Source organism: Martes martes (genome assembly GCF_963455335.1).
Source record: "Martes martes genome assembly, chromosome: 1".
Lineage (NCBI taxonomy): Eukaryota > Metazoa > Chordata > Mammalia > Carnivora > Mustelidae > Martes > Martes martes.
Window position 1 is genome coordinate 189,423,201 of NC_137888.1, and position 26,779 is coordinate 189,449,979.

General features: G+C 44.1%; 1 protein-coding gene across 1 annotated transcript in view; it reads left to right on the forward strand.

The window, feature by feature from the left end:
- FHIT (fragile histidine triad diadenosine triphosphatase) overlaps positions 1–26,779 on the forward strand; it is a gene marked incomplete at its 5' end in the record, with an annotated part of 337,307 nt that overhangs the window by 285,870 nt on the left and 24,658 nt on the right. Inside the window, one exon of the mRNA XM_080813378.1 lies at positions 26,096–26,205. Coding sequence (XP_080669504.1) covers positions 26,096–26,197 — 102 coding nt within the window. The remainder of the gene's footprint in view (positions 1–26,095; positions 26,206–26,779) is intronic.

Here is a 26,779-nt window from a genome sequence, read left to right on the forward strand (position 1 = left end):
TTTGTTAACATATAATGTATTATTTGTTTCAGGGGTACAGGTCTGTGAATCATTAGTGTTACACAATTCACAGTACTCACCACAGCACATACCCTCCCCAGTGCCCATCACCCAGCTACCCTATCCCTCCCCCCACCCCCGCCTCCGGCAACCCTCAGTTTGTTTCCTGAGATTTAGAGTCTCTTATGTTTTGTCTCCCTCCCTGGTCCCATCTTGTTTCATTTTTCCCTCCCTTCCCCCCATGAACCCCCACCCTGCCTCTCAAATTACTCATATCAGAGAGATCATATGATAATTGTCTTTCTCTGATTGACTTATTTTGCTCAGCATAATACCCTCTAGTTCCATCCACGTCATTGCAAATGGCAAGATTTTGTGGTTTTTTGATGGTTGCATAGTATTCCATTGTGTGTGTATATATATATATATATACATATATATATACATTGTGTGTATATATATATATATACACACACACACACCAAATCTTCTTTATCCATTCATCTGTTGATGGACATCTAGGTTCTTTCCATAGTTTGGCTATTGTGGACATTGCTGCTATAAACATTCAGGTGCATATGCCCCTTTGGATCACTACATTTATATCTTTAGGGTAAATACCCAGTAGTGCGATTGCTGGGTCGTAGGGTAGCTCTATTTTCAACTTTTTGAGGAACCTCATGCTGTTTTCCAGAGTGGTTGCACCAGCTTGTGTTCCCACCAACAGTGTAGGAGGGTTCCCCTTTCTCTGCATCCTCGCCAGCGTCTGTCATTTCCCGACTTGTTAATTTTAGCCATTCTGACTGGTGTAAGGTGGTATCTCATTGTGGTTTTGATTTGTATTTCCCTGATGCCGAGTGATATGGAGCACTTTTTCATGTGTCTGTTGGCCATCTGGATGTCTTCTTTGCAGAAATGTCTGTTCATGTCCTCTGCCCTTTTCTTGATTGGATTATTTGTTCTTTGGGTGTTGAGTTTGATAAGTTATCGATTTTGGATACTAGCCCTTTATCTGATATGTCATTTGAAAATATCTTCTCCCATTCTGTCATTGTCTTTTGGTTTTGTTGACTGATTCCTTTGCTGTGCAAAAGCTTTTGATCTTGATGAAGTCCTAATAGTTCATTTTGGCCCTTGCTTCCCTTGCCTTTGGTGATGTTTCTAGGAAGAAGTTGCTGAGACTGAGGTCAAAGAGGCTGTTGCTTGTGTTCTCCTCAAGGATTTTGATGGATTCCTGTCTCACATTGCAGTCTTTCATCCATTTGGAGTCTATTTTTGTGTGTGGTGTAAGGAAATGGTCCAGTTTTATTTATCTGCCTATGGCTGTCCAACTTTCCCAACACCATCTGTTGAAGAGAGTGTCTTTATTCTACTGGACATTCTTTCCTGCTTTGTCAAAGATTAGTTGACCACAGAGTTGAAGGTCCATTTCTGGGCTCCCTATTCTGTTCCATTGATCTATGTGTCTATTTTTGTGCCAGTACCATACTGTTTTGATGATGACAGCTTTGGAATAGAGGTTGAAGTCCAGAATTGTGGTGCCACCATCTTTGGTTTTCTTTTTCAACATTTCTCTATTCAGGGTCTTTTCTGGTTCTATGTAAATTTTAGGATTATTTGTTCCATTTCTTTGAAAAAAAATTCATGGTATTTTGATAAGGATTGAATTAAATGTGTAGATTGCTCTAGTTAGCATAGACATTTTCACAACATTTGTTCTTGAACATGGAATGTTTTTCTGTTTCTTTGTGTCTTCCTCAATTTCTTTCATGAGTACTTTATAGTTTTCTGAGTACAGATACTTTGCCTCTTTGGCTAGATTTATTCCTAGGTATCTTATGGTTTTGGGTGCAATTGTAAATGGGATCGACTCCTTAATTTCTCTTTCTCCTGTCTTGTTATTGGTGTATAGAAATGCAGCTGATTTCTGTGCATTGTTTTATATCCTAACAATTTACTGAATTCCTGTATGAGTTCTAGCAGATTTGGAGTGGAGTCTTTTTGGGTTTTCCACATAAAGTATCATATCATCTGCAAAGAATGAGAGTTTGACTTTTTCTTTGCTGATCTGGGTGCCTTTTATTTCTTTTTGTTGTCTGATTGCTGAGGCTAGGACTTCTAGCACTATGTTGAATAGCAGTGGTGATAGTGGACATCCCTGCCATGTTCCTGACCTTAGGGGAAAAGCTCTCAGTTTTTTCACCATTGAGAAGGATATTGCTGTGAGTTTTTCATAGATGACTTTTATGATATTGAGGTTTGTATCCTCTGTCCCTACACTGTGAAAAGAGTTTTGATCAAGAAAGTATGCTCTACTTTGTCAAATGCTTTTCTGCATTATCATATGGTTCTTTTTCTTTCTTTTACTAATGTCTTGTATCACATTGATTGACTTGTGGATATTGAACCAACCTTACAGCACAGGAATAAATCCCACTTGGTCGTGGTGAATAATCCTTGTAATGTACTGTTGGATCCTATTGGCTAGTATTTTGGTGAGAATTTTTGCATCCATGTTCATCAGGGATACATATTGGTCTGTAATTCTCCTTTTTGATGGGGTCTTTGTCTGGCTTTGGGATTGAGGTAATACTGGCCTCATAAAATGAGTTTGGAAGTTCTTCTTCCATTTCTATTTTTTGGAACAGTTTCAGGAGAATGTGTATTAATTCTTCTTTAAATGTTTGGTGGAGGGCACCTGGGTGGCTCAGTGGGTTAAAGCTTCTGCCTTCGGCTCAGGTCATGATCCTAGGGTCCTGGGATCAAGTCCCACATCGGGCTCTCTGCTCAGCAGGGAGCCTGCTTCCTTCTCTCTCTCTCTGTCTCTCCCTGCCTGCCTCTCTGTCTACTTGTGATCTGTCAAATAAATAAATAAAAATCTTTTAAAAAAAATTCTAAAGCCGTGGCCCAGAATGACATCACCTGGGTGGGAAGGGAGTAAAGAAAATTGCTAAGAACCACAGGTAATTGTTTCTAGGTTAGATATGATAATGCAGGAAAACCTTACAGACAGAGGGCACTACAAATGCGAAAGTCCTGATGTGGACCACCCTTGGAGTACTTGGAAAGCGTGACTGGAACACAGAGAGCATGGGACAGATGAGAGCAAGGTGAGGTCAGAGGGGGGAGTTAGATTTTATTCCGCGTGTGACTGGAGGACAGGGGCCAAAGAATGCCAGTTACGGGGTTTTAGAATATGAGCTCTAGAGGAAGGATGCCTGAAATGGTCTCTTAGTTCTGCTACTTGTTGAGGCCGATAACCTCTTTGTGCTACAGTTTTCTCTGTAACATAGGGATGGTACTAGGACCTACCACACAGGGTGGTTTCAAAGATTAAATGAAATACTGTGTGAAATGTGCCTAAATCAGTGCTGAGCATAAGATACAGTAAGTTACTCAGTAAATGTCAGCTCTGATTATTGCTGGAGAGAACCAGCAAAAATAGTGTTGACATCCAGGGGAGAGACGGACCTTTCTTCAAATCCTGTGGAGTCCACCTCTTTCCTTGACTTTGCCCTGAGAGACCACCACTGTCTCCACCTCATTCTCTGAGCTGTCAGAGCCTGTCATACCTTCATCTGGCACCTAGCCTGCAAAACTGTGCTGTTATTCTCTCACATCTCTGGGACCGAGGCGTGAGCTCCTCAAGCAAAGGGCCCTGTCTTTCATCCTGTCCTCCTGTCCCTAATCAGCCTGGGATGGTGATAGTGTGTAGCCATCAGCCCTAGTGAAGAGAACAACAGTGGCTGGTGTCAGCATGTAGCACCGGGGACTTATGCAAACCACAGCACATTTCCTAGGACAGGTCCAAGTTGTAGCACAGAAGGAGCAGAAACGCTGCGGGACTCCAGCCTCAGGGCCTTGAGAAAGCAGCCAGGAGGCACCAGCTCCCTCAGCTGGATAGGGGGTGGGGGGTGAGGTGGCTTCCAGCCCACGTGCAGGCATGGCCCCTCAGCAGGCATCGAGTTTTCAGGCTCATTTACATCCTGCGGATGTGTGCAAAGAGCTCGGCAGGCAATTCAAATTCATTTTCTGAGGTCACAGTGCCAAACTTGGACTGCGTTAGCTCCCAGAACCATTAATGGGGTAATGTGTTCTCTCACCGTGAGTGGGAATCAAAAAGACTTTAATGGGGCTTCGTTAGATCCATCTGTCCATCCGTCTAGTCTTCTCCATCCCTCACCACTGGACTTGAGACACGGGAACACCCCTAACTAATTAGATTTATCCTAATCTCCTTTCTGCCTCGTCAACCCTCTCAGAGGCCATCTGTGGATTTAGAATTCCGACCCTTAAGAATTATGCTAATCAGTCTTTTTCTAATTTAAAATGTTCATCTGATGGCCACAATTTGAAATTTCTTGCTGTGACAAATGGGAACCCATTGTAAGGTTTTGTGCTAATTTTAAACACCCTCATCCTCTCAAGTGCCACATAATGGACCATTTCTAAGAAAATAGTTAGGTGAGGAACATAGGGTCTTAGAGCTGGACAGTAAGTAAGAAAACTAGAATAGTGTGGGGAGAATTTTAATTGTGTGGGTTTTTTTGTTTTTTTGTTTTTTAATATGAGTAGGAGCTGATCTGCTTTCATTTGTAGACTCAAAAGGAAGGTGCCTGAGCTATTAAATGTGGGGATGGATTGTTTATTTTGGTGGTGCTGCCACTGGTGTGTAAAATGCAGAAGGGAATGAGTTCACTGAGGTAGGTGCCCAGAGGGAGATGATTTAGGGGTCGGTCTTCAGGCGCCCTGCACCCCTAGGGCCTGTGGCCTGGTCATCAGAGGCCGGTATGGAAAGTTAAGCAGATTCCTGTGCAGGAAGGTCACCCCAGCACTGTAGTGGTCCGACCCTGGCAGGAGAAAAGGCACCTTCTGACACAGCGCAGTGACATTTACTGCAGACCCTGAATGCCCCCAGACCCTCAGTGGGGTGAATACAAATCATCAGTTCTGGTATTAGGGGGCCCAAACAGAGGGCTCAGTAGAAAGAGTGATACTACATTGCTTACTTTGTTGAGTGAACAGGGAGTCTTAACTGGGAATGACAGCCCAGAGTGGCACCTCACAAACTCACAGGTGTCCATGAATCTCTCAGACATTCTTGGATATTGTTAAAATAGTTTTTGATTCAGTGGGCCTGGGATGGAGCCTAAGAATCTGCATTTCTAGCAAGGCCCTAGGTGACAGTGACACTGCTGGTCTAGAGACCACTCTTGGTGTAACAGGAGAGGTTAAGAGTTTGGGGAACAGAAAGAACCACGTTCAAGTCCTGGCAACTGACTGGTCAGGCAGCCTTGGGCAAAGTACTTTCCTCTGTACCTCTTTCATTCAACTGATACTTACTGAGTTTCCACTCTGCACCAGAAACTGCTCCTAGTGAAGTAGCAGGATCAAGATAGAAACTGTCTCTGCTTCCCTGGGGTTTTTAATTTTGGTGGGGCGACACATAAGAAAGAAGGTAACAAAGCAAAAGTGTGTAATTATAGCCCATGATGATTGCTTGCAGTGATAGCAAAGATGGTTAATGTTTACTGAGAACCTAGCCAGTACAAAGCCTCCAAGAATTCCACATACATCAACTGATCGAATCTTTTTATCTGCTCTGTGAGGTAGGTACTCCCATCCCTGTTTCCAGATGCAGACGCTGCGGCACAGGCATGAAGGATCTCACCCAACCTCAGGTGCTGGAAGGGGGTGACAACCTGAACCCCTGAACCAGTGCTCTTGATGACAGCCCACGATCTTTTCCTATAAATGGCCGGGCAGTAAATGTTTTAGGCTCTGCCAGCCGGTCGGTTTCTATTGCACCTACCTGATTCTGCCCTTGGAGCACAGAAAGTGTCATAGACATCGCATGAGGAGTGAGAGCAATGTGTCCCATTGGAAGTGTGTGTATCGGGGTGGCAGGGGGCCTGATTTGCCCCGTCCATTACAGTTTGCTGACTCAGGATCCTGATCGCTATCCTTGACGAGCTTCTCATTTTCTAGAGCGGCCCCGTACAACATAAATACAATGTCAGTTAATTGTGAAATAGAAAACCTTAGAGTAGCCATGTTAAAAAAAAAACTTAATATCTCTAACCCGAAGTATACAAAATATTATTTCCACAGGTAGCCAGTATAAAATAATATTGAGATAATTCACGTTCTTTTTTGCACTAAGTCTTCTTTTTTTAAAAGATTTTGTTTAAGAGTGTGTGTGAGAGAGAGACAGCATGCACAAGCAGCGGGGAGGGGCAGAGGGGAGGGAGCCCCATGCAGGACTCAATCCCAGGACCCTGGGATCATGACCTGAGCAGAAGGCAGAAGCCTAACTAACCGGCCACCCAGGTGCCCTGCACTAAGTCTTCTAAAGGTGGTTTGTGTTTTACACGTAGCGTGGGTCTCAGCTCCGACTAGCGATGTTTCAAGTGCCCGGGGGCCACGGGGGCTAGTGGCTACTGTGCTGGACAAGGCAGTGGTAAAGTGCCGGAGACTCATCCAGGCTGGAGCCTAAGATTCCATATTCATAGGAGTCGCCAGATGATATTGGTCAGCAGTGGACTTGGGGTAGGAAGGCTGCAGACTGCCCCTCTGAAGGAGGAATGGACCTGAGGGTGCAGGTGATTCAAGGGAGGCCCTGAAGGCTCTTTAAAGTGGTTGCATTCAAGTGGAAATCCAGAGGCTGAGCAGGACAGAGAAGAACACTGGGAGAAGATGCTCTATTCATGCTCTAGATGTTTTCGATTAAGTCCGCTAATGCATGCAGGCACTGAGCATTGGGTGTGTTGTCTTGGGTTTTTGTTCCAATGTAAAGGCAGGCAGATATACAGACTTTGGGAGCCCTTGCCTGCCATTCTTCCCCCAGCCAGCTTCAGTCCCCCCTCGGTGCTCCCACAATTGCCCAGATTTCCCTCGTCACAGCACTGTCCACGCTTTCCGTAGGTGCCAGATTGTTTTTTGGGTGGCCCACAGGGTTGTGAGTTCTGAGAGGGCAGGCTTGGGGCTTGGCCACTGCTCTGTCTCCAGCCGTGGCCATCTGAGTGCTTGGCAGTGAGGATTGGCTCTTGCAGAATATTTGGCATTCCATCTAGGGTCCATCTGGGTGTGCACTATTTGGAAACTTTCCAGGTAGGAGCTCTCCGACTCAACATCGGAGGAGGGAATCTTTTGTCAGAGATAGGAAAGAAAGGACTTTGTGTGGTATGATGTGTGCTCAGTGGGCACGGCAGCTGAGTCACAGGCTGAGTGGCCTGCAGGTGTGTTCATGGGGGTTGGCACAGTCAGTCTTTGTGAATCTGACAGATTTTAGAAGGGGCCGTGGCTCTCCACTCCATGGTATCCAATCCCCAGGTCCAACATGAAGCGGCTGCCCCCCTTCCTCGATACCTGTCTTGCCTCCACCCAGGGCTGAAATCGCGTGCTGGGGGAGCCTAAGAGGGAAGGGCAGGTGCTTCTCTCACAGAAGAGCCACCTCACAGGTGAGGCTGGTTCACCAGAGGAACTCAGGTCTGTTAATGTGGCTCAAGATGTCAACTGGTTGTGGTCCTAACAATGAGCTCCTCCAGTGGTCTTCCTGTCAAGCCTCCCGAAATCCGCCCACCCCAGCTCTGCTACGTTAATAGAGGGCCATCTTGCCTCGTTGTCCTAACAGCTTCAGACACCTGTATGGCATTGCCCAGTCTGAGGAGAGACGCGCCACCCAGTGGTCAGGAGAGCTGGTGCAGGCCCCGCCGGCCTGTGTTTGCATCCTAGCCCTGGGCCTGCTTATGCCGGTCCCTAGACCTCTCTGGGCTCAGCTTCCTCTGCGTTCAATGGAGATAGGTAGTGCCACCCTCCCAGGTTAGTAATGAGGAGTAGTGAAGACGGGTAGAGTGCATGAAACAGGGTCCGCAAGCAACAGGCGCTCGCTGTTACTATCAGAAATTGCTTTCACTTGTATTATTGCACATGTTCCTTCCAAGGCCCTTCAGAAAAAGCAGGGCTAGTAGTGGTAGGGTTTCCATTTAATAGTACAGGTGATGAAAGGGAGATCCAAGGAGGGAAAGCACTGTGGCTTGCAGGGAGTGCTAGACCTCCAGTTGAGGCCTTCTAAAAATTCACTTAACATTGACTTCATACTTACTGGCTCGGGGGGCACTGAGGTACCAGGTGAATAAAGGTGAGCAAAGCACAGTACAGCCCCCCAGCAGTGGGGGAAACAAATGCTTTACAGAAATACAAGCCAGGGTTGGAGGAGAGGAATTTTCCCAGTCAAGGTGTACCATGGCACAGTACATGTTTTTGTAACATCATGACATTGCTGGGGTCCTTGGAGATTTAAGTGTAACCTTTGTGGTTTTTAAGCTGGGACCCACGATACCCTCCCCCCCGGGGAGGGTTCATGTAAAGATTGTGTTTGTATGTGCACATTTTTTCCCTAGGGAAAGGAGTCATAGCTTTGATCAGATTCTCAAAGGTCTTGACATGCCCCCAAATGGTAAGAACCCCTGTTCTAGAGGAACTTGGATGTCATTTGTGAAAATTCTCAGTAACGAGCAGCCCATGTTTTAAGTGTAAGCTTGTACACATACTGATAGATACCTCAGCACTGCTGGTCTAGGAGGAGAAAGGCAGTTCTCCTAAAGACTCTGCCTTAGTGGCTCTCCCGCTGCCCCTTTACGTTGTTCTTCCATGGAGGCATTACGAGTGATTTGACCCTGAGCCAACCATTTCCGTGCTCAGAGCCCCGTATCTGGTCATATGGGGGTGATAGCTTCCAGTTTGCAGATTCCTGGGGGGATTTGGATGGTTTTAGTGTCTTACACACACCAGACATAACAGGCCCTCAGTGCATGTGAAGCTTCCTTCCTTTGCTTGGTGTCAAGCTTTCTGTTGGATCATTCCCACAGACATTCTTAGAGAAGTGTCTTTTTTTTTTTTTTTTCCTCCTTCCCATTCCGCTGCTTTCTGTCTTGAACCAAGGTTGCATCTCTTCCCCAAAATTATTATTAGTCCATGGCTGGGCCTTTATGGAGCAGGCTTGTCAACTCCTGCTCTTTCCCTCCATTACCACATCTTGAGAAAACCTACCTGTCCTTTCCTCTCTGGTTCTGTGGATTGAATAGAGTGGCTATTTCATTTGTTGCTTCCCCCTATGCCTTCCATAATGGCAGCTGATCTTTTGGTCTATTATTCTCTCATGTTAGAAGTGGGAAGAGAAAAAAACTGTGCTGATGCCATCACTATGAGAAAAGGCACATTCTGTTTTGTTGCCCTCAGAAGCTAGGAAGTAGAGATTTCCAGCATGCATTTTTCATTCTAAATGAAAACAACTGTCTATAGACTTGGGAACATGTGCCACCTCAGTCTTACTCTTAACGAAGAAGCAATAAAATGATCACAGCACATCAGCCACTTCCAGGACATGTAGCATTGCTTCTCTCCCCACTCCTAGACAAGTAGCTCTTGGCTGGGTTGTAGATAGCATCAAGGGCATGAGCTTGGGAGTCAGAAAGGCCCCCTTGTGGACTCCATCCCTGCTGTGTGACAGCTGTGTGGCCTTGGACACTCTCCATAACTTTTCTGAGCCTCGGTAAGATGGGGAGTAAGGTCGTGCATACCGTATTCATTTGCTAGTGTTGCTGTAGCAAAGCAACACAAAGTGGGTGGCTTAAACCCAGTGAAGCAACTGTGTTTTCTCACAATTGTGGAGGTTAGAGGTCTGAAATCAATGTGTCAGCAGGGTTGGTCCCTTCTGAGGACCCTGAAGGAGAATTTGTTTTATGACTCTGTCCTGGCTTGTGGGGGTTTGCTGGCAATCTCTGGCATTTCCTGGCTTGTAGACCCATCATCCCAGTCTCTGCCTTCATGTTCACATGGCATTCTTTCTGTGTGCATGGCTGTGTCCAAACTTTCCCACTGTATAAGGATACCAGTCTTACTGCATGAGTACCCACTTTTACGACTTTATTTCAACTTGATTCCCTCTATAAAGACCCAAGGTTGCATTCTGAGGTACTGGGGGTTAGAGATTGAACATATCTTTGGAGGGAAATGAGGACACAACTCAATCTGTAACACATACCTACCACATAGGGTTTGCAGATGATTAGATGAGATAATCTACAAAAAGGGTTTAACTTAGTGCCTGGCATGTAACAACCCTCAGTACATTGCTTATTATTCATAGGGAATTTATCATGCCCTAATTTCTCACCTCCAAGTCTCGGAGGTTTTCAGTTTCTTCTGCCTCTCCTTTTTTTTCATTTTTCATCAACTAGAGGACAAGTAAATGTAAAGGGAAAAGGCAAAGCATAGACCAGTTGAAACATGGAAGGTTCTGCCACTTGACCATCAGAACATTTTATACTTTAATATTTCCTCAGCCTGAGCTTATATTAGTAAAAAATAGATTTGTGTGTGTAAAAATACACAGGAACCTACTATTTCAGTCCAGTCTGCATTATTTGAGAAGTTTGTCTTCAATAGCACAATGATTTTGTTTGAGGGAAAACTCTGAAACCTAAATAGTTATCAGATGCCCATTAAAAAAAAAAAAAAACAAAACTAACTCTGTCTGAGAAAACACGTTATTGGAATCAAATAAGCTGGCGGCATAATCTGCAAATTCCGTGTGTACAGCTATGGTATCTGAAACATAATTATCAAGCTTAAGTTAATTAGACTAATGCTCAGAAAATCTGGCCTGGCAGCCTGTGGTAAGTAATTATATATACTGATTAAAAATGTAATATGCAGCAAGCAGAGGCAATGGAAACTCCATTTGACACAGCATGTGCACGTGTACAATTTAGGAAGCCGCGTAGAAGAATGCCCACAACGAGAAGGAACACGGTAGAAACCGAAAGGCATCATGCCCAGTCTTCTTCAAGATGTTCCCCTCACCTGCTGGGAAATGGGTGGCTGTCACCACAAGGCTGGCTTAGGAAGGGGATGTGGCCATGGGTATTCACTGAGCACCCAGAGCATAGTCCAGACCATAGTCTCTGCTCTGTGTTCTTTCCATTTCTCTCAAGCTTCTCCTTCAAAGGATGATTAGGTGTCAGACAACAGAGGTCCTCTTCCTTGGTGATTTTCCAGGCTTTGAAACGAGGAAATTGTCATTCATTATGGGTCACAGAGAAGGTTGGGATGCTGCTCTCTGTGCAGACAATAAACACACCTTTCATTTGCCCTTCTGCTTGCTGTTTGGCTTTCTCTCACTATTTTTGAAAGAGGGAAGAAATGCCACTGGGGATCCATATGCAAAGACTAAGGACCCCCAACATTTGGCTGTCTCCTCAGGTTCATCCTAAGTTTACTGTTTCACAAAATTTTTGATTAAGTAAATGTGGTTAAATTTCAGATTGATGATGGCTACCAAGAAATCTTTTTTGTTCTGTATCATTCTTACAATGTATCTCTGTTCCTGCATTAGTATTAGAACAATTGTTTGGGAAAACATAATCAAACCCTTCTCTGAGGACTGAGGGTGGCTATATCCTGTGTCACCCTTCTGAGTATCTGTTATGGTTGGTTGGGCAGGAAGTATTTAGTGAACACCTACTGTGTACCCAGCTCTGGTTTTGTAAGGTCTTCACTAAGGTGTTCGATTGAACCATGTGACATTCTTTTAAAGGTTAAGGGAAGATGGAATATTGGCAATAGACATGGTTTTGCCCTCATAGGACGTATAATCTAGTGGGTAAGGTATTTACAACACAGTACATGTCCTCAGACGGAACACATCAAAGGACCACCTGGTCCAGCATTGAGTGAGCAGGGGAAGAAATGTCTTCCTTATAGAGAATAGTACGTGCAGAGGACTGGTGGTCAAACAAGGCAGATTGTTGAAAGAGCCACTCTTGCTTAAACAGGGTAGGCACAGAGGCTGCAGAAGGTTGAGAGAGGGAGTGACATGGTCAATAAGGGCCTATCATACTAAGAAAGCTTGTCGAAGGCCAGTAACTCAGGACCAGAGCATTTGATAGCAAGGGTTGGAAGACCACCCTGGGCCATAATCTAGAATTTAATTTATACTTTTTAAGTAAAAGAGGCCCCAATATATCATCCTCCCACTGTGATGTTCTGCTTCAAAATCTAGATTCAAGTCACTCCTAGTAGATTTCATTGAGGATCCTTTTTAGTAGAGAAACAGGCCAAGGCTTTCAGTCTAAGACTGCAGAAAAGACTCCCACAATTCACTTAATCTTCCTGGGTCTTTTTTTCCTTTTCTATAAAATGGGGACAGCAGTATTATGCTTCTGCCTACCCCAAAGTGGATCCAATGAGATTCTGCCTGCAAAAGTGCTTTAATTTAGACACTTGACCTTAGTTGAGCAGACTCAGATACTGTTCTACGAGGGAGGGCATGCAGCTTTAGGGAATGGCCCTGGAGACCCAGCCACCTGCGAGTTACAGGGTCACACCTCTGATCTTAACTTCCTCACCTGAAAAAGGAGAAGACAGCACCAGGGCTGTTCAATAAGGGTTAAATGCAATTGTCTTTGTACCAACTTGGTGTCTGGCACTTAGCTCATGTTCAGTAAAAATCCATTAATAATAACAAAATGATTATACCATTATTGTTCTTGGGTTCCCTTCCTTTGATGTTTTCACTTCCCTAGAGCAGAAGTTCCCTGGCATTGGACCAAGAACATCTTTCCTTTGGCCAGAGGTCCATTTTCCAAACAACAGTATTTGTTCCTTATGATTTAGTTGCCATTTGGCTGGAGGATTAAGTCTGGAATCTGACTCCCTTTATAAGTTGATGAGTCTTCTCTCTACCCAAGGCCCAAATAACTACTTGCAAAGTGAAAAAAACAGTCCACCAACAGGTCTTTTTGTTTTTTGCTCCTGGAATGCCAAATATTTGGTATTTTATAATTCTTTAATTTTGGCATCTGGTAGATACAGTCTGAGTAACCCTATAGGGACACTCATAGATTTTGGACTGGTAACTTGGCTACTATGCTTCGATCTAATGTCAACGAACTAGACCGTTATTGTCAAAATCAAAAATTAAAGAGGGAGAGAAGCAAAACAGCTTGGAAATTAATGGCTTTTTTCAACATCTTGTCTGTGTTTCCCACCCAAATAGCAGTCAGCTTACTGCTTCTTGCCCCCAACGTGGGAAACAGAAGTGCAAAGGACTGCAACACCCGTCCAATGCAGCCCTGGTCTGAGAATCAGCACGAAGAAAAGGACTAAAAGAGATAATGAAATGTAGAAAGCCTGTGAAATTTATATTACCACTGCAGACATGTTTATTAAAACCCAGGCGAGTATTACTTTTGCTTCGGAAATAGGACATAAGAGGAAATTTATGGAGAGGAGAATGTTTGGATGACTATCTCACAGACATAAAGCTCTTAAGGCAGAGCAGTTTTAATTAAGAACAGCATCCTGTGTGAAGTGTTACACCCAAAATAGATCCTAGGGGGGATTCAGTGAAGGGATACATCAATTTCAGACATCTGGAATCCAATTAATAACTTCAGTGCTCTTACATAGCAAATGCTACTATGTTGTAATTCTTACCGAGGTTCTCCGAATGGGAGCTGGATTTCCATAGGGAGGGAAATTGCAGTCATCCTACGGCATAAAGTGCATGTTGCCCAAGGATGCCCAAGTTTGTTTTCATTCATGGCCTGCTTTGATGTAGTTCTACTGAACAATCGGGTATCTGCAAGCCTATCACTCAGCACAAAAGCTACGATATTGATGCCCTACACCTAACCACACAATGAGCCCACACCCCACCCTTCCCCCCACAGAGTTACCCATCACCCTGAATCTCATGGTCTCATTGCTTCACTTCTTTTTACATAGTTTTAGGCATCTCTGTGCATTTTTTTAAAAGGATATATTTTAAGTTGTTTTTTAACTTTATTAAAAAAAAAAGCATCCTGCTGCATATTATCTTTTAGAAGGTATTATTTCCTTCATTATATGTTAAGATTTGTCCATAGGGGCTAATTGTCTCTTTCAAACAATTCTTTTGATCACTGTATAATGTTCCATTATGTGAATGTATCACGGTTTATTCATCTACTTTCTGAAGAACATTGGTCACTTCCAGTTTTTGGCTGTTTTAATTAGAGCTGCTTTGAACATTCTCAGACATGTGAGAAACTTTTCTCTCGGGTATATACCTGGGCATAGTATTGGCAGGTCACAGGGTGTTGTGAATGTCAGCTTTAGGAGATCAGGCCAAACCATCTTCCGAAGAGGGTGCTGCAACATATCCTCTCACCTGCACTGCCATGGGGATCCCAAGGGTCTCCGGGCCGTGGAATCACAAGATTTAGGTGTAGCTCAAATTCTTCAACATTTGAAAGTGGTATTTGTATGTGAACTTGATCTCGTGCTGTGTGACCTGAAGCTAAGACATAAAGCTGAAGCTGAGATACATGTGCAGAGGCTGGGGAAAGGAGAATCAGACTTAGGCTTCCTGGTACCGCTTGTCAGTCAGGGTCCTGTTGTCTCAGGGCAGGGTAAAATCTCAAGCCAGTGCGCGAGTACACCTTGGATATTTGGACTAGAGAACTGTAAATATTGGTTTCAGACCCTGATTCTAGGAACAAGCATTTTTCAAATATTTGTTTCTGGGACTTTAAACAGATACCTGAAATTTTAAGAAGCTACTTTAAAGCATTTTGATCTTTTATCCTTTAAAAAGCAACCAGACTCCTTTAAACCCCTGAGCAACATCGAGGTGAGATTAATTAAAAGATTAGGACTCTTAAAAGATTTTTATGGGTTTTTCATTCACAAAGTTATAACTCCTAACAATGACATTTAAAATCAAGCCATATACAGATATACATACATACATATATACACACACATATATACATGAGTCAAGCCTGAATTTTCATACATAATTTATATAAATAGTGTATCAATAAATGTAAGTATAAATCCCAGGCTTGGCGCTTTCTATAGTACCTCTTGAGCATCTCAGTAATAAATAAATGAGAGGTTAGATGCACAGCAGGAAGCTGGAAAAGGTGAAGGTATCTCTTTTCTAGCCTGATGCTTCGAAATAATCCCAAGCCTGACATTGCATTTTAAGTGTTCGCTGTGGTGAAGCTGTTACATGTGTATGTTTGCAGTTGGCTTACATCTGTTTTTTGTACTGATTTCTGGATTATGGTCACTTATAGGGTATATAAAATGAGCAGTTGAGCCTGTAAAAAGGAAATCTCAGTTTCTTTCAAGTATTCTGTTTTTTGTTGTTTTTGGGGTTTTTTTTAAAGGTATTTGAAATCCTTTGTGACAAAGATCTGCTGTCACGCATGGTAAGCTTAGCGTTTCAGCAGCATCTAAGGCTTTACATCTTCATTAAAGGAGGTTTTTAAATGAAATAGAGAAAGGCATTCGGGAAAGGTTGGCTCCTACTTTATTTGTGCAACTCACACCGCCAGGCTTTGAAGGGCACTGGCAGGGCTCCATGAGAAGTGAATGGGCTTGTGAATAACAGAGGGCATGTTACTTTCAATGGGCATGTAGCAGCTTTGTGGGGTGTGGCTTCATAACCAGAGGCAGAATGATTATCTTGTGAAAAGAAGAAATTCATGACCAGTCCAGGGGAGTGGTGAGTACCCTTGGAATATAGATTTTACGTTCGTCATTTTTCATCTGCCAACATGGGGGTCCCGGTGCCAGGCACCTGGCCAGATGGCATTGGGGTAGCCCTTTTAGCTCTGCCAAACATACGGTGAACATTCACAGAGCCACTCGTGAGGTCAGCCTGTGCCTTTGCTACTCCAAGGTGTAACTGCTTATGCAAATAGCTTGCTTTCCTGTGGAAGATTCCCTATCAGGAGGTCTTGGTATTAAGATCAGGTAGAGGCCCAATAAGCAGAACTCAAGCCACAATGTGGCCTTGCCCTATCTCAGAGGGAAAGCAGGGCCCAGCGAGTCCAGCTGGCCTCTCCACCTTCAGCTCATGGAGTCTGGACTTTTCACATCTTCACTTGATTAGTATTCTTCAGAGCCCAACAAAAGTAGGTGCCCAGCCAGGGTGATTTGATGGAATCAGCCCATCCCTCGGCTAGCAGGTGCCCAGCCAGGGTGATTTGATGGAATCAGCCCATCCCTCGGCTAGCACTTGTTCATCTACTACTAAAGGGAAGGTGACTGGCCCCTTCTTTAGCCATTCCCTCTTTCTGCTCTTGTCACTGGTCTTGAGCCAGTACACAGACCACACACATACCGCTGTGCTTCCGCTGGGTCTGAGCCCTTGCTGATCCTTCTCAAGCCTCCTTGGCGCTTCAACAGAGTGGTCTATCCTGCCCGCACTGTCTAATGTACTTCTGTTATTTCCCTGGGAAAGTAGTAACCAATTTGATTACCTCCTAATTATCTGACTTTTCTCCTCAAATGTAAGCCTCCCGAGGGCACTAAACCTTGTCCAGCTTGCTCACCATCGCACAGGGTAATACAATGTCATAGATGTATTACTATGATTTGTTGAGTCATTTAATGAGTTCTGCAGAGAAATGAGCTTCTAATGCTCAGGGTCGGGGGTGGGGGGCTGGATTGTGCACCCCCCCCCCCCCACTCCACAAACCTCCTTTGGTTTCTCCCGATGAGTTTTATCTTGAGGGCTTAGTGGTTGCTCCCTGCGGCAGCGTACTGAACAGGACTCTGAGGCCGTGTCTATGGTGGTATGCTTCCGGCTGTGTGTCTGCTTACCTTCCTGCAGTACACACGCTCCAGGCGGTCACCAAGGAGAGCTCTCTTGCCTGGGCTGTGCTTCTAAAGATTCTGTAAGGGACCTGTAGGGAAAGAAGCCATATTGTAGCAGGAGCAAATATGAAGCAAAACGTTCAGGAGATTCAAAAGAAACCAGAAATTGGCCCCTCACCTTTTCTCTTTCCTCATTCTGAGTACCAAAGCTGACATCACTCTGGGAAGAAAGGAGAACACTCTCGGTCAAACACCAATATCCAAGACACGGTGGGGGGAAGGCTTGCGGAACATGCCTGGCCAAGGAAATTGCTTTTTTTTTTGTTGTTTGGAAATTGCTTTTTGAATAAATGTTTCCTTTTCCAAAGTTTTGTTTCATCATGAAACTCCCTTTCAGAAGGAGTTTCATTTCATTTCTCGGTGAGCGAGAAATGTTTCTAGAAACAGGAGGCCTGAGGAAATCAAACTGGTAGAAATCTCTAGTCCCTGTTGCTTCACCAATTTCCTACCCATTAAAAAGCCAGTAAAGCTCCGATACAATGGCGCCTGGGGTGAGGTGTCGGGGATTAGTGATTATTTACTGAAAACTTGCCTGAGATGCAGTTGCCCCCCTCAGAGGAGGCTCCCCAGCCTGATGCCAGTTTGGAGGTAGATCTGTGCTTGCAACTTCAGTTTTCTTCTCTGGGCTGCTCTGTCACCTGTGCTATGTTAACCATAGGAAAGTCGCCAAGAATTTACAGAATGGATCCAAGAGTGCACGAGGAGCCCACCAATCGTATTTCTGATCCAAACAACTACTGTTCCTCATTAGCCATGTGACGTTGATTGAGTGATTCAAGTATCTAGGAGACTCTGATGTTTCATCCGGAAAATGGGAATGATGAGCTTATATAGGCTGTGTTGGGAGGGAAAACACCCTTAACCAACGCTTCTTGAAAACATATTGGGTGTCAGACTCCTCACGGCTTAGTAAGGAGATGGTCAGGACGTTACTGTCATTTGGTGATTTCTATCATACACATGAGAACTAGACAGGAAGTTTTCTACCAAATTAACTATTGGTGAGGGCTTATTATAATGGAAATACCAAGAACTGTTAGGTGAGCCCACTGATTTCTCTGCCGAGTCCCGGTAATCACTACTGCCATCATGGGATTTGCAGCTGAAATTCCCAGCCCGACTGAGGCAGGATCACGCTCATTTCTTAGGATCATGAGGGTCACTGTGGTAAGCCCTCAGGAAGATTTCAGCCCTGCGGTGTCCTAAAAATAAGAAGTTGGGTTTGTATTTTACTCTGTCTATGCTAATGATTCTCCAGTGTAGTGACTCCCATATCAACACTCCCAGCAGCCCCTTAAGGCTCACTTCCTGAGCCCTGTTCCTCAACTGCCCTGATGCCATGTTGTAAGAACGTTCTAATGGTGGCTGGCCAGGAGGCAGCATGGCAGATGCAGGAGGCCCTGTCTGGGGTCACCTTTCTCAAATGTACATTTCAGGTTAGCCTTACCGATCTCGCTTCTGACAGGACGAGACTGCTCTTTTGTTTTCATTGAAATCAACCACATACGACCAAGAGCAGAAGTCTCCCTTTGCTGAGCTGCTCCTAACAAGCTTCTGATGGAAAACGGCAAATTACAATGTCCAACCAATTACAGCCATTTTATGATCGCAGGCATGTGCTCCACCAAACCTGACTGCCCACCCTAGTTTGTACAGGTTTCATAGGGTGCCTGGGATTCTCTGAAGACCATTCACAGTGTAGTCTATTGAGTAATAGCTGGTCCAAATTGTGACGCTGGCAAAGTCTCATTTGCTGCTTTGGCAATCGGCTTGACAATGTGATACTTTAATGTATAATTGGATAAGCAATTGGGTTCTGTTATAGTACAGTGGTTTGGCATAATTACTTTCCAGTGCTGTGATTTTCTAGTTAATAAATACTTTGGGGGGTTACAAATTCTTAAACATCAACACTCTATACCCCTTGAAAGTAGGGTGCCATTAATTAATATAAGAGCTTATTTCAGCATTTTGGCCTCATTGGCAGCACTAAAAACAAAACAAAATAAAAACCAAAAAATCTTCTGCTTTAACTCAAGCAAGTTAGGCTTAAGTCAAAGTGTGGGCAACTAATCAAATGATGAATGCTCTGTTGACTACCTGGATTTCTCTCCATCAGGGCAATAAATAGGGCTTTGGAAACTTCACAGTGAATAAGAGGAAACCAGATGTCACTTGGTTGCACTTAGAGATCTCGCCATGTGGCCATCAGTCCAGGGTTCCAGCTCAAACAGAGTAAGAAGGGAGGCAGTTAACATATTTTTGCACAAAGAAATATTGGAAGAACCTCAGGTTTCTAAGAAGACACAAGTGGCTGCCCAAGTTTGGCAGCACAGACTTATTATTATTTTGCATCAAATGAAAGCAAGAGGGGATTCATAAGGACCCCAAGAAAGACCTAAGTGGGTGACCATCTGCTCAATAACCAGCATGTAGAGAAAGGGTGTTTGGTGTTTGGGGGAGGAAATGTGTGCTCAAAGGATGCTGGCTGTGTGTGTGACAGAATGAGAAAACATCCAGAACCATGAAATGTAACTCAAGTTGACCTAAATGGTCCAAGAAGCCTTCTTGGGGAGTTTGGGAAGCGTGTGACTGAGGAGAGGTGCATACTGGGCAGGGCAGGAAGGATTTTCATACCGGTTCAGAGCCGAGTGAACAAGGGAGACAACTTCCATGTTGCTTTACAAAGGGGCCAGAAGGAAGCTGTCGGAAAAAGGTCTGCCTGCTCCAGGCAAGCACTGAGCCCCCCGTCTCTAATTCCAGATGTTGCCACCAAGTCACCACCACACTGGTGCATGGGGGAGCTGAGATCCCCTCTGTCCCCACCACCACCTCCTCGACCACGTCCATGCCTGCCCAGCTCCCATAGTTTCTGGTCCGGATGCCACAGGAGCCAGAAGCTCTAACTCATTCTCCAGCAAGGCTACTCTATGAAAAACTGTTCTAAGCTTTTAACTCTCCTGCTTCCAACCCTTTAATGTCTTCTTTGCAACAAAAATAAAATCCACATTTCTCAGCCATCCCTACAGGCTGCAAATGATCTACCATGTCCCTTACATTTCTAGTCACTCTACCAAGATTCTTTTTTCCCCAGTGCTCTGCACTTCTGCTCTGTGTGAAATACCACTTCTCCCTCCTCCTTGCTTCAGGGATTTCTAGCCATTGTTCCCATCTCAGCTTAACCAGCACTTCTTTGGGGAAGCCTTCCTCCCAAAACCCCTCCCCACCCTTCCACCGTCTCTGCAGATCTTAAGGCACTGGTCGTTCTTTGGAGCTCTTAGAATATTAAATTATTTTGACTTTCAAGATCTGTTTAAAAAAAAAATTCTGAAGCATTTTCCAGTTCAGCCCAATAGAAACAACCACATCCCCATTCCAGAAGGTCCACGTTTTAGCCTCACATTTTCAGTGACTTCCCTCCTCTCAGCTGAACCTCCCACCTCTGGACTATCTTTCAAGGTTAATGCCATGCTTAATGCTGTATTTCTGACACAGTTTTACTTAATCTATTTTTTAAATCGCCTCCTTACCTTAAATAAATTTACTTTAAAAGGAAACTTGAGATGACATCATAAATGGGAGATAACCCTCAAAATAAATGTGATCTAAACAAAAGAATCTTATTAAATTCTAGCTAGAGTCTGGATGGTTCCCCTGTGTCTCTTAGAGGTCATGTTGGTCCCATGTTAAGGACACGCTAGCACTGAGGCTTTCTTTTTGATTAATCAGAAGGGTTGGAAGACAATTGAAAATGGAATAACTTTCAGAAGGATTCAAAACTGTTTGTGGTTTTGAATCATAGACTAGAGGCCATCTTCTGGGCCATGGAGATATCTTCCCCATCTTTAAACCATGGGATGTTAAGGCTTCTCAACATGGCAACTAAGGTTCAGTTCTCTTGACCACTCTGATCGATGGTCAGGTATGGCCACATCAGGATTCTTTGGGAAAGAGGGATGCACGCAGTCGGCAAAGTTGAACATTATGTGTCTGCTGAAGCTGTTGTCATTGTCCAGAATAACCTTGTCCTTAAAATCCCACCACCATCTTTTGAGCCCAGGTCAAACCCCAATTTTGTAAAGTCAACCCAAGACCCCATCCTGGGTATTCTGAGAGCACTATGATAGAACTTCTCGCCCAGCCCAGTCCTTATACCAGACTGACTTGTATTATATTACATATGTATAAATCTTGTCTGCCCTGTAAGGTGGTAAGACCCCAGAAGGCACAGATTTTTGGCTTCTTCATCTTTATAGTTAGTGTAAGACCTACAGCAGTGCCTGGGATATATCATGTGCTCAACAAATGCTTGTTGGCTAAGTTGAAAGTAGAGGCAAAGAATCAGATCTGAAAAAAAATTATAGATTTACTTCCCTATTCCTTGATATTATTTCCCTTTCAAGACTTTATATAAACACCTATCTGAACAAAGCCATCAGCCCATAAGAAATAGTTTAAGCTTTCTGCTCTTTATGTTGTTTTACAAAACTAATAACAATGAAATATATTAATGTACTTTATAACAACACCCAAGTTTATATGCAGCCACTTGCTTCTTTAAGAAGTGGTATTAAATTGTTTCTCCCCCCATACCCTACCCACTGAAGACAATTTTGCATTTTACTACAGGTTAGTTCTGAGTTCTGAAAAACATTTAAATTATGGTGCATCATTCTTCCCACTGTATTCCATTACAGAGCTATAAAAAAAGTCAATAGCCAAGGCAGTTTGAGCATTACATCAGGGAATTAATCTTTACCCCACATACCTCCGGATAGCATGCTCAATGCCCGGGAAGGAGCGGAATGTCACCATTGATGCCTATCAGTACTTCAGTCAGAAATCCTGTTAACACTACCTTCCCCAAAACCATTTCAGGCAGATAAAGTGGAATGACTGCAGATACATTTTTTTAATCTCTTTTCACAGCTATATAGAAGTAGAATGCTCTTCCAGAAGCCATCACAGACTTCACTCTGTTAAATGTGAATAAAGACTTTTTGGTTCAAATTTTTGCAAACTTTGTAACTTAGGTGAGCACTTTTCCTCTAAAGAACCAAGTGCCTGTGAAAACAATGTCATCTGTTCAACAATTTCCCTGTTGCATGGAGAGAAGGAGAGTGATGTGCTGGGGTGCTAAGCATTTTCATGGCCATTTAACTTATGTGATGTAATTATCAGGAGGAAAGACAGAGCACTGTAGTGTGTTGAATCCCAGACAGTCACCTGGAAGGAGCACTGTTCTTTGATGTACTACTAACAGAGAAAAACACTGCCAATTAAATGATGACACACCGTTGATTGTGGAACACACTTTGATTTCAGAGATGTGAAAATGTGGAAAAGTACGTGCCTGAGAACCAAAGAGCTATGAGATTTAAAGGGAGCCAGTGATTTACTCTTTGTTTCTTGCAATAATAAGCCTTAGAGTGCACCCAATGCTCGTCTTGAGTTGTTCGTCCTTTGGATAGCTTGCATCTTTTCCAGTATTCACAGCTCGGCAGGTTTAGGAACAACCTAAAAGTGAGCCAAGTACTTCCTGTGGTCTTTTTCAAAGGGGTCTCCTGGACTGAGTTACCAGATAAAATATAGGAAGAAGTCTAGTTAAGTCTGAATTTCAGATAAACAAATAATACTTACCAGTAACAGCATGTCCCAAATACTGGATGAGATATACAGGACACTCATTTCATTTGTTTTAGTATTTTTGTTCACCCCAAGGTAATGTGACTGCATTTGACCATTACCACATGCTTTTTACTCTAGGACCATGACCTTTACCTCTGAGGAGCCTCCATTAATACCTTATCCATTCCTTACGACAACCCTGAGAGTTAGGGATTATTCTAAGTCATTTTAGATCTGAAGGAGCTAAATTTCCTCCTCAGGTTTAAATGTGTCAGTAGGTTCTTTGGTATGGGCCTGAATTTTGACCATAGCTCTTAATCCTTTTACAGGATATTTAAGGTCAAAAAGACACATATCATTGGGGAACCATGAAGATAGGAAAAACACTTTTGCTCCTGGCCATAAGGTCTCTGCATTGGTCAGTGATCACTGTCATGGGACAGCGTACGTGGCCTAAGAATAGTTTTTTGCTATTGCTGTGACTACTACTATGTGCCCAGCACATCACTGCTCACAACTCTTACTGCTCCCTTTTACAGAGGGTAAAACTGAGGCACAAAGAGGTTAAGGAGCTTGTCCCTCTCATTGTCAGTGTCTGGGCCAAACCTCATCTTCTTGGAGACAAGTTGCTGGATGTTCCTTCGAACCCCCATCACTCTTTATTATAGCACTCTGTTTCTTTTTCAAACTCAGCTGACTCTCAAAAGGCTTTCAGACTGGGCCGTGCTTTCCCAGCAGCAGCCCTCCCACTTAGAAATTCCCCTCTCATTGATAATTAACCATTTGGTGTCTATTCTCCCTATCTGCGGGCCCCCTGAAGACAGTAACGGGGTCTGTTTCAGTGTTCTAATGCCAAGGCCAGCCCCTAGCATTGCAGACACAGAATAAATGCTGTGTGCATGAAGAAGGAGTCACTGCCTTTCCCTGTGGGCAGCCTAAATTAATCTGGAGGGTTCATCTGAATTGAACGCCCCCCGGCATTAAAGCTTCCTCAAGGCATTTAGTACCTTCTGGATGAACAGCCATTGGAGGTCATTAGAGTTGATCTCTGCTGGTCTGCAACGCTTGTACCGTCCAGGTTCTTGGGTTGCCTCAGGGAAACAGAAATTCACTCCAAACTACAGCATGTTTAATTTCCAGGTCACCTGGGCGGCTCTTCTGAGGCACAAGTCTTATTCACCGGGATCTTTCCTGGGCTCCCTATTTCTGCTGAGACTGAAAATGTACTCAAAGTCTCCTGAACCGGATCAGCATCCTAGTGTTGCTGGGACAAGCCCCGTGGCCCAGACACTCTGACAGAATGAGAATAGAAGCAAAACAGTTCTGGAGCAGGGTTTCCAAGGAAAGCCTCTACTCTGTGGACAGGACAAAAAGCACTGGGCTCGAAGGCAGATGTATTATTTCTCAGGTACACGGGTTCTGTCTGTCCACATACACGTTTCTCCCAAGGGCGGGGCTTCTCAACAGTAAGTGCACCTTAGAATGAGCTGAGAAGTTTGAAAAAAAAAAAAAAAATCCCCAAACTCGAGCCGTGTCCAGACAAATTAAAGCAGATCCCCTGTGTGCACCCGGGCAATAGCAGTTTCTTGAGTTCGCCAGGGGATGCCAGTGGGCAGCTAGCACTGAACACGGCTGTCCTAAAGAAAGCCACACGCTCCCATCTGGGAGTTTTTGGAGGGAAACCTCTAAGTTTTAAAAGCCATATACAACAGAGCTTTGCAAATATGATTAGTTTTTGTTTTATTTATTCCCTACCTCGCATAAACAACTTGGAAGTGTCGGCACAACGTTGCCATCTGTAAGGCATATGACAAAAACAGACGGTCGCCTAATAACCAGGGAGGCATTAGCACTCACAGGCTCTAAATTATTTGGATTCATCTGGTATGATCTGTGGTGATGAAGCCACTTAATGTTTGATTTCTGGATCTTTTCGATGGCAGCACCAGAAGTGGGGAGGCCATATTTTCCAGGCTGTATATACTGTTCTTTGTCATCCTATTGGATTGTTACAAGAGGGATTTATAACAGACCTAAAGCTAGTATCAAAATGAAAATTAGTTCTCAAGTAGAAAAATAGCAATCCCGTTTGCCTCGCCCGTAGCAGTTGCGTCATATCTGCCTCCGTAAGGAAGGAAATGACTTCTTAATGTGGTTTTCTTCCACTAAGGAGAATTAAATCTATGTGGCAAAATGTAAAACTAGAGTGCTGGCAGCCATATTCTGAACGGAAGATCCATGACCCTCATCAACATACTTGTGGCCCAGTTATATGCTAATGAACCTCATTTAGGCTCAAACTTACCCCGAGTGGAAATACAGCTCAGCTGGAGAGCTGGGCTATCATTCCTTCACTGTTTTGCCTTGTGCAGCAAAGTTTGCTCTGAACTACGGGGAAATTTCCCCATCTGCTGCAAGGGGCCACGCGGTTCAGGGCGGGGGAGAGGGGGGATGGGGTATCTCTGCATTAGATTTACAGTGATTTGGGCCTGAGATAGGAAATTCCATTATGGCAGTGGAGAGACTTTTTGCTGAGGCAGCAAGATACTTTTCAAAGGATCTGCCTTTTGTGGGGGTATGCACCTGGCAGGCAGAGCTGGCCACTCTTCGATGACCTGGCAGTTCCTCTAGGATAGAGAAAATGGCGAAAATTATTGTGAACAACTCTGTCACTGCCTAGCTGGGTGATAAGTTCAACAAATGAAGGAACCTCCTCGGATCCCCATTTCTTCCTTGGTAAGATGGAGCTAAGCAGTCCCTGCCTTACGTATAGATGATGGTACAGATTAAATGAAATGATACACATCAAAGAAACTACCCATTCATATCATAAATACCAGCCATCATTGGTGCTGTTAAATCATTTACCTCAATCTCTTCAAATGACTTACAAAATACTACGCCGTGCATCCTAGGAATTTATACCTTTAGCATTTTACAATGGATAAAGCCCCACACAGGAATAACAAATCTAGTTAATAAAACTGAATTGCAATAGGAGATGAAGGGAAGAAATTGAGCTCTTCCAATGAAAAGTTCTGAGGACATCTTCTCTCTGATAGAACTGAAATTTTATTTACTTTCTCTGTAAATCTGAGACATATACAAGATGTCTTAAAAAATAAATGCGGGTGTTTGAAGGGGATTTTAAAATGATTTAATTGAGTTAGATCGATTGTTAATTTTTTGATGTTTTCTTTTTTTCTTTTTTTAACTGTTTGCCTCCTTAAGGCTCTTTTAATAAATATGCTCTTATTTCTCACTCAGTACTCATGGCTCCTGTAATATTATCACGATTTGCTTGGGCTATTTTGGTTCACTGAACAAAATGTCTAGTAGGTAAACTGCAGGCCAGCTTAGGGGAATGGTCATGGGTAGGGGGCCAACTCCTTGCCTTTGGTGTCGGTGAGTAAAATAAATGAGCGATGCCAGCTGAGCCTAAGACTAGAGAGTGGTGGGGGGTTATGGAACACGGGAGGGTGCTCCCCCGTGTGGCCCCCACTCACCACCTCTGCAGATAAGACAAGGCATGGAATGGACCACAGGCTAGCCTAATCTGGTTATTTGATCACAAAAGCTGGAAATGAGGATTCTTACACAACACTTCCCTATTTTCAAATCTGGGCAACTAGTGCAATGAAAAGACACACAAGCTTCCAGCCTCTGACTTGCAAATTGTGTTCAGCCCACAACACTTGTTCTGAGATCCCGAGGACCCATTCATGAGCTGATTCCATTGTTTCCTCCAAAGCTCCAGAAACATGACAAGGAAGAGGAGGACTCCCCAACCTTGTGGAGGTCCGAGGAGGACATGGCAGCAGAAGCCGCAACCCTGCGGGCCTACTTTCAGTGACTGTGCAGGTAAACACCGGACATTTCATCACTCACAGCCTCCATGGGGCCCCAGAAGGAGGCTCCCTGCCCAGGATGGGTACAGACAAGCAGGCGCAGGGGGGTTCAAAGACATGAAAGCCAGAGTGGAGAAAACCCTGCCCCTCGAGGCATGGATTCCTATCTCTGGGTTTCCTTTGCCTCCCTGCCTGCATGCCACCTTCCATGGGGCACTCTCCTGTCTGCCCGTTTCCTTCCAGTCCACCTCAAGTCACCGTCCTGCCCTTCTCCAAACCAACCTCACCAAGCAGGCCAAAAGAGTTTGCAGTGCAAACCTGATCATTTAAAAAGCCCAAACCCTTCGAGAGCGCACCTCTCAGATTCCCTCCTTAGGCTTCACGGTGCTGTAAGCCAGCTCACAACCTCCTGACCAGATCTTTCTTCCACTTGGATCTCTTCTCCTCAGCTAAATGGTCTTTCTTTCTTTTCTTTTCTTTTTTTTTTTTTTAAGATTTATTTATTTATTTTAGAGAGGAGAGGGGAGGGGCAGAGAGAATCTCAAGCAGACTCCACAACTGAGCCTGACACAAGGCGTGATCTCACC